Below are 8,309 nucleotides of genomic sequence, written 5' to 3'. Positions count from 1 at the left end.
CTTTCTTCCATGGGCAAAGTTTTTCTTGAAGATCTTTTGGGTGTGCAGTGGGTTAACAGCTGAGCTTTCCATTTTTCAGTAATAAATAGTAAGCTTGACTTAACAGAGTGGCAGCAGCAGCTAAATATGAGCTGTTAATATAAATGAAAAACTTGTGTCAATCCAGGAGTCTTGCTTCCCATTTAGTTCACATATGTTATATAGAATATCTTGGTATCCATGTTGGGCTAACATCAGTGCACACCATGTTATTAAGCAAAAGGCACAATGTCCAATGTAAGCATATATGTTAAATCTACATCCTGTTTTGTGTCCAAAAATGTTTTCAAAGTTACAAATAGTTAAAACATACAATAAAAACACTATGCACAATAACATAAATAGCCATATGAAACAAATTAAGATCAATAAATACCATTATATAATTCCATAAAGCAGCAACAAATAACTTTTACAATGTGGCCCCTTTTAAAAATGGAAGGAATGTTATCTGCTAATTTTAGAGGCTTTATAATAGTTTTTTTTAAGTAATGCAGAACATATGTCATTAACTGGGAATTATAGCAAAGCTTCTAGTTGTTGTTGAGGATCCACCAGGAAGCTGAAAAGGAAGTATTCAAACTGATTAGACAATTCTAGTATTTCAGCAACTTCTTAAATTGTACTAGCAATTTTGGTTTTTAATGAATGAGTTTATTCTAGCCATTTAACAGTTTGCACAAATGAAAGCACAGCAATATTGAGAGCTTTTCATATGGAATAAGAAGCTGTAACTGAAGCAAACTACCAAAATGAAAATAAACCTGGACTGTCAATAAATCGGGTACATGTTAACAAAGCTCTGATTGGCGATAGGAAAAAAGAATTGGGCAACCTTTCTGTAGTAGCAGAAATTTTATCAGCTAACCAGTGAGAACAGGTGAAATTTAATTATCTCCTCATATGATCACATACATGTCCTGTTAAATTGAAACACAATTTCCAGGTCCCCAGAGCCCTAAGACCAGGAGGGTTCTAATATTGCTTATTATATTACAAAAGGGAACACATGAGGCAGTGTAAAGGGGAATCCAATACATGTTGTTATTTAGAGCACTTAAATAATTACCACCTTTGGTCCCAGTCGATACCGAATGCCAAAGATGGAATAAGAATAGGGCCGTCACATTTTGACTGACAATATTATATAATCTTTGGAGTATTAATGCTTTTGCATTCATTTCACTTAAAGCTAAAAATGCCAATAGTGAACAGCCATTGGCAACTCTCTATCAATTTCAAAGGGTCTACTCTGATTAGGACTAACATTGGATACAACCCACTATCAATTTTGTTCCCCCTCGTAACATCCCATCACTAACTAACGTATGCTATTCTCACTAACCCAAATAAATGCATATAAGAAAAGCAGTATTCCAGCTACCACAATGTGTATGTCATGTTGGAATTGATCCTGCTCAACATGGCTAATACTTTAACCCCCCAAAAATCAAATGTAATCTTATCTCAGGAGCAGGAAATATGGCTTATCATTTAAACAGATTTTACTTCAACCAAAATTCCTGGTGGTACTAATTTCACAGCTGTATCTGGTAGTCTTCCCATACATATTTCCTCCTGTAGGACTAATATCAGTTTTTAGGGGAGATTTAAATCGGTTGTTCTTAAATGCCGTACTCTGAATTGGTTTCAACTGCACCCAATGACTCCTCGTAAGGATTTCTGTGGATTTATTAAAAATGGGAAACTCTGATCACATGTCTCCCATATTATACCTTCTATTCAAGTGACAATTTGAATGGTATTCATATATTATGCCATCAAGCCATTTATCTTGAAGACAAAATATTGCTTGTCAAGTTTGGTCTGTGCTTTAATTTGTTAAAAGCTTCCTAGAGTGGCTGAGACAACCCAATCAGATGGGCAGCATATAAATAATAAATTATTATTAGAACAGCCATACCTATGACTTCACTGCTTTAAAAGTTTATCTGTTACTCAGCATGTTCCACTCTGATCAATGGGACTTACAGCTGGGAAATTATGCTACCCTATGTACACTTACATGGGAGCAAGTTCCATTGAATACAGTAGGTACTACTTCTGAGTAAACATGCATAGGATGTCATTAGTAGGAAATCCCTAAATCAGGCATAGGCAAACTCAGCCCTCCAGATGTTTTGGGACTACAACTCCCATCATCCCTAGTTAACAAGACCAGTGGTCAAGCCCTAAATAGATGCTTCTCTGCTTCTGGAATGGAAAATGGGTGTTGAGGGAAGAAGGGATGGAATGAGGGGGAGAGAACTTTTTCACACATTAACTATTAACAGGATGATTACCAGGCACTAGCATAGTTGTAATATGTTCTGGAGTTTCCAGGCAATCCACATTACTTCTTTGAAATGTCTTGCTGTAGTTCATCTGCAGGTGGCTATAGAAATAAGAGTGATAACTTCATTTACTCTTTCTCCTTCCTATATCAATTCACAGTTTAAAATAAAATTGGATAGGGAGCCCTCTCAGTTTACAAATCTGCAAAGCTTTTATTATATAGTATGAGATTGTTAGATAAGCAAAGTCTTTATTATATGGTATGAGATTGTTAGATAAAAATGTACCGAGTTAACCATAAATAATAGTCCAGTTTACAGCCTACACAATCAAAAACCCAGCACTGATCCATGTGTCCCTTAGATATTTGGTGGCCACTAGAAAGTGTGAATTGAACCAGAATATCTGTTTTTTTAATGGAACATTTCTATGTTTTGTTAGAAAATCTCCAGGTCTTTAATACATCAGGATACCATATTTTCCGGCGTATAAGACAACCCCCAACTTTTCCAGTTAAAATAAAGAGTTTGAGATATACTCGACCGCAGATTCTCCACCCAGCGTATAAGACGACCCCCAACTTTTGAGAATATTTTCCTGGATTAAAAAGTAGTCTTATACGCCAGAATATACAGTATTTATCTTTTTCAACTCTTTCTTGTCATCCTAATGTGCTTTTGCTTATTTTATGAATACTTCCATCCAAGTGTTCTGAAGGATCAATGCATTTGGAATGAAAACTTGGTATGCTGCAGAAAAGTATAATAATTGGACTATTCTAACTGATCAGCCAATATATGTAGGAAACAATCGGGCAATATGTTACTTGTATTTAACATGTCCCCCCCTTTCCCGCCCCCAGCTAGGTGATACTGATAAATATTTGTTCTGGAAAATCAGGTTTTGTTTCTAGTAACAGTAGTTGTAGATAGCTGATATTTTGAACTACTTATTTATAATTTTGTCCATAATAAGATATACTATACATGGCGTTTTGTGTACCTGTTCCAGGCATTGTTCTCCCAGAATTCATAAACGATGAAGCGAGATTCACCAGAAATCCTCTGAATAGAAACACTAATAAAACAACAGAATTAATTTGATAAGTAGATAGCAAAGGCAATATGAAGAAGTAATAAGTTTGGTTAAGATTTAATGAGAACCCTGGCTTCTCACTTTGAGAAGAAGCTGCCGCATGCCTTGGACTTACATACTCCCAACCTCTTCGGTGGCCACAAGGAGATCAAAAGTTGTTGCCTATCTTAAACTGAACCAGAGTTGCCTGTAATGGCCAAATTTGAGAATATGTGGTTTGTTTTAATAGAAAACCACCTTATTTTCAGATCATTTTGTTCACCTTCAACTTAAATGCTGTTAGTTTTTTGCAAGAAAAGAGGAGTGGGACACTAAATCCAATCCCCCCACCATTCCAAAAAACAAACAAATCCTGGTTGGTAGGATTTCAACTTTATAAAGAAGTGATTATGGCACCTAGTTCTTGGAGGGGAACCCTACAAGCAGCAGCTGTTTGTACTTGGGGTTTGTTATCCATCTAGAAATATGTACAGGAAAGCCTCCTGACATGTGCAGTTTGCCCCACAGCTAGAATGGCATGCAGATCTTCAGTACTGGAATGATATATATTACTACAACTAGTATATAACCTTCCATCCAAGTTCTCTGCAAGGTTTTCATAAATATTAAAATAAAATTTGAAATAAAAACACTAAATCAAAAATAAGTCACACAACCAGCTAAAATCTTTAGGCTTTACTGTACTTGTTTTCAGCTGTATAAATTAAGACACAAATTGTGTCAAATCAGAAAGAGACCAGCAGGTGTCACTATGTACATATGGAATACAGTGTGCCAGGAAAAAGGCAACTACGGTATCCCTTTTCACTATATTCAACAGGTGACTTTGCAAGTACTGTATGTTAACCTTTTTCTTTAATGCGCAATTTGTTGTTGCTCATAACACAATTGGTTTGTTGTAAACATCTAGTTTTGCAATCCATTTTGCTTTGTGTTAAGTATGGCTTCTTTTTTGGAGCAGATATTTAAGTTCCATTGAAATTAATGGGAGTTTCGAGCTACGAACTTTGGCTGGTGCTGGGTCATAATGTGAGGGGTGCTTATAGAACCCCTTAGCTAGTTGTTATCCTGATGACTTCTGATGGAATTCTAAGTGGAAATTTACAGCCATCTAAATTTTCTCATCCTCTGGGGGTAGCACATGTACTCACTGCAGGCATCCGTCCTGAGAAGAGGCCGTGTCCACATACTGCTTCAGAGCAAAGCGGAATTGCTCCAGTTCTTCTTCTATTACTGACATCTGACGCTGAACTATCATTATGTGCTGACAAAAATATTAATACAATATTATTGGTGAATGCATTGCACTCCTGATATCAGAGCATTTTTATCTTGCCATCTGAGTTGATTGCATACAATAAAATATGGTATGTAAAAATAAGAGCAATATAATACAAAGGTGTTTTTTTAAAAAAAAGAAGGCTGAATAAAGCAAAGATGTAACTGGATCTTCCCTCTAAATGTAATATAAATTGTGTTACTTATGAGGGTTCGATTGGAATGCTCAGTAAGACAATTTTGCATCCTTACTCATAAGTAAGCCTTACAGAGGCCAGTGGGACTGTACTTCCAAATTAGTATGCATAGGATTGCAAATCCTTGTTAATTAAAGCAGAATAGAATATCCAAAACTTTCTTCATGCCTCCATGCAGAAATAACTATTATCCTCATCAATTCATAATCGGGGGGGGGGGGGGGGAGATACTTACAGATTTAGTGTTTTCTTCAGATACCTCTTCTTCCAGTGGCTCAAGCTTTAGATCCTTGCCAACAGGATGGAGGAGAAATGGAAACAGAAGTACCAGAAATTAACTATCCACACGGTCATACTCCGACTTTGGCTTACTTATAAACAGCAGAACCATGGCAACTGGCCAATTTTGTTATAGTCTAACATACCTAAGCTGTTGGAATTTGAGAATAACAGAAAAGTAACTGTGTGCCTTGGGAAATAGATCCAAGAAACAACTTTTATTTTGTAACCGCCTGCTTATTGTCATTGGGATGTGCCACTGTTTTTATATACTCGGCATTGATTCAAGCTGACCTTCATATATGTAACAAGTAACACATTTCAGCAACGAGGAAAGAACATTTGCTGGTTATGGATACTGCCACTGCTGCACCATGCTGGCTGGGATAGGGAAAGTTGTGGTACAAACTGACCGGACATGATTGAGAGTTCCCAACTGTGTCTGCTGCATGGTGGTGAGGGTAGGGAAGAAGGCCCACTTCTCTGCCTCTATCCCATCATCAAGTACCCACCAGCTGAGGGTTTTTTGTGATATGCCCTACAACGTGCTACTTCAACCCTTGCCATTCAGTGGCAAAGAGGGCTACCCAGGTAGGTTATTTAGCTCATTTAGTGGATGTTGTATCTGCTCTGCTACTGTCAGGGGTGGAAGGAGAGTGCAATGCAGTAAGGATATAGAGGTATTCTTTACAGATTAATGAAGGACCTTGTGCTCACCTTCTGCTCTAGCCTGTCAATCAGTTTCTGGAGTCTGTTTATTTGGGTCATCCACTGGTTGTCTTCCTCTAGCCAGCCTTTAGGAGACATAAATAATGGAGTTTTAAAACACTATGGCTTTCTTTATTCACCTCTTAGTTTTGATGTGCATGTTTTCATCCATGTTAGAATATTCAAAGTACTGTTAATGTTCAACCTGGATGATGCTCTTCTAAACATTGATGATAGCATTTTCCTACAATAAGTATTCCACATGACTCAACATTTCTTACTAAATGCAGCTAAGAAATTCTTAAACCTTTCTTGTCCTGCAGCTTACGGTTACTCGAGTTTATAATTAATTCTGAGGACAGAATCTACTAGGTCAGAGAAGTGACATTCTTCAGGAGTTATTCCAGACTACATAGTTCCTTTCCCCCCCTGGAAACTCTGTGGAGATGCAAAGCTTCAGAAGGTGCTAAATATACAAGATCGCGTGCAGAAATGTGCTGCTTAGAAATGGCTGCCTGAGCTTCTTACAGTACTGATACTTTGGTTTACACAAAATGCCCATGCTGTATTTATGTTTAAAGTACAGTAAGACTCACACAGCAGATGCAGTATTTTCAGATAAGCACATAGCCAGAAGGGTGGGAAGAGTTCTTAGAAAACGTGGAGGACTGTGATTCATCTTCAAAATGAATGCTATGCAAATAACTCCAAACTTAGAGCGGCTTTTTCCAGCGCTGTTTCAACATGCAAAAATGGCCCCCATCTTTATCCTTATGCACACAAGTCTGATTGAAATTAGCAGTGTCACCCGTGGCAGCTCCTGGTGACAAAATGTTGCTGTCACTGCGATGGGTAAAATCTCTTTTCCCTTTGTAAGATTGTTAGCTGGTATAACCTGGCACATTCCTTGTGCAAGGAAACACCTGTCTAGTTTGTGGGGTTTATTGGCATTTTGTTTGTTTTTAAATGGCAACTACAGGAGAATCCAGTCAAAATTGGGACTATTATGTGGGGGTTGGCTTTAACCCTTTATGCCACAGTCCTAATTAACACCCCCTCCCCCAGTAGCTGCTATTGGCTCTGGAAGGGGAAGCTTTCACACTACAGCAGACTTTTTTTGATTCATGATAAAACAGTTGCACTAGATGAATGCAAAGGACAGCTACAGAAATTGCTCTGTGTCCTGACTGAGTGCATATAGGAAGGAACACAGCTTGCTCTATAAACAAAAAAGGGGGTAGATCAGTTTCCAAAGGCAGCCTTTTTTCTTGTCAAGCTAAGCTGCAGCAACAGGAACCCTTGATCTTGCACACCTGTTTTCGAAATGCCTCAATACCCTACCTTGAGCTAGGAGGAGTTCCCGCATATCCGAGAGCAGTTTTCTCAAATCCTAGATGTGCCAGGGCAAGACTGAAGTTTGTCATAAAGGAAAGGCGCTCTGCATGTGTTCAAATATGTTTGCATTTCAAAAGATGCATTGAAAACCCGTTTGGGAGCTCATACTTTTATCATCTGCATGATTTCTAAAGCCCTTTTAAAACGAAGTTTTTCAAGTCCTTTGTCCCTTGCAACAGCGCAGTGAGATTAGTTGTTAACACCTCCACTATAGAAATAGGGAACTGCAGGTAAAGACATCTAAGTGAGGTGGACAGACTGTTCAATTATGACTACATGCTGCTGGTTTTTCTCCACTTGCTTAATTGTATATTCAAAAAGTAGGGCCTGCTTTTGATACTGCTTTGATTTACCTGTTCCCCATATTCCAATTTAATATTTTCTCTGATGTTGGATAGCTTCTGGCTTTTCTGTTTCCACTGTATTTTTACAGACAGTTTGTTCAACTGGCAAATAAATGTTTAGGGTGGTATATGCAAACTACTGCACATGTCCACTATATGACAGGAGTTCACACCCAGATTTGTCAGGGCCAATAGAAGTGACAACTTAGGGCCATTCACACTGGTATATCTGAACATTTTGTAAATGTATCCCTTAAAGCACCCAACTCACTCATACATGCATCATCCAAATGCCTCGTATCAGCACTTGGACTTGGCTGCTTTTTGCATTATCCCTCCCAACTGTACACTTGGTGGAATATGAGAATTGGCAGAATTACCTTTTACGGGGATTTAATTTTCATATTAATTTAAATGAAACTTGCTATTTTACTTTATATGACTTGTAAAGCACAGAAAAGCAAAAATGCAACACTTCTCTTAAATAACGTTACCTTGGTTAAAAAGAGGGCTGACTGGAGAAAAACTGCTGTTCCTTTGGAGCCTTCGACTTGAACGTCTTCCCAGCTGCTTAACTGCAAGCACCTCTGGCTTTGCTGGCCTTTGTCTTACAAATAAATAAATATATATATGCATAAATCAATTGGATTAATGAAACTCTTTATTCTGAGCATGTTTC

General features: G+C 37.9%; 1 protein-coding gene across 1 annotated transcript in view; it reads right to left on the bottom strand.

Moving 5' to 3' along the window:
• Positions 1-525: 525 nt before the first annotated feature.
• The window catches only part of NECAB1 (N-terminal EF-hand calcium binding protein 1), a 41,287-nt gene continuing 33,503 nt past the window's right edge, over positions 526-8,309 (bottom strand). The window contains exons 7-13 of the mRNA XM_033155538.1: positions 8,125-8,237; positions 5,901-5,977; positions 5,140-5,193; positions 4,581-4,693; positions 3,337-3,411; positions 2,343-2,434; positions 526-601 (exon numbers count right to left, since the gene is read on the bottom strand). Of these exons, the coding sequence (XP_033011429.1) occupies positions 573-601; positions 2,343-2,434; positions 3,337-3,411; positions 4,581-4,693; positions 5,140-5,193; positions 5,901-5,977; positions 8,125-8,237 (553 nt within the window). The 3' untranslated portion in view covers positions 526-572. The remainder of the gene's footprint in view (positions 602-2,342; positions 2,435-3,336; positions 3,412-4,580; positions 4,694-5,139; positions 5,194-5,900; positions 5,978-8,124; positions 8,238-8,309) is intronic.

Source organism: Lacerta agilis, chromosome 7, assembly GCF_009819535.1.
Source record: "Lacerta agilis isolate rLacAgi1 chromosome 7, rLacAgi1.pri, whole genome shotgun sequence".
Taxonomy (NCBI): Eukaryota; Metazoa; Chordata; class Lepidosauria; order Squamata; family Lacertidae; genus Lacerta; species Lacerta agilis.
This window is presented reverse-complemented; position numbering and strand designations above follow the sequence as displayed.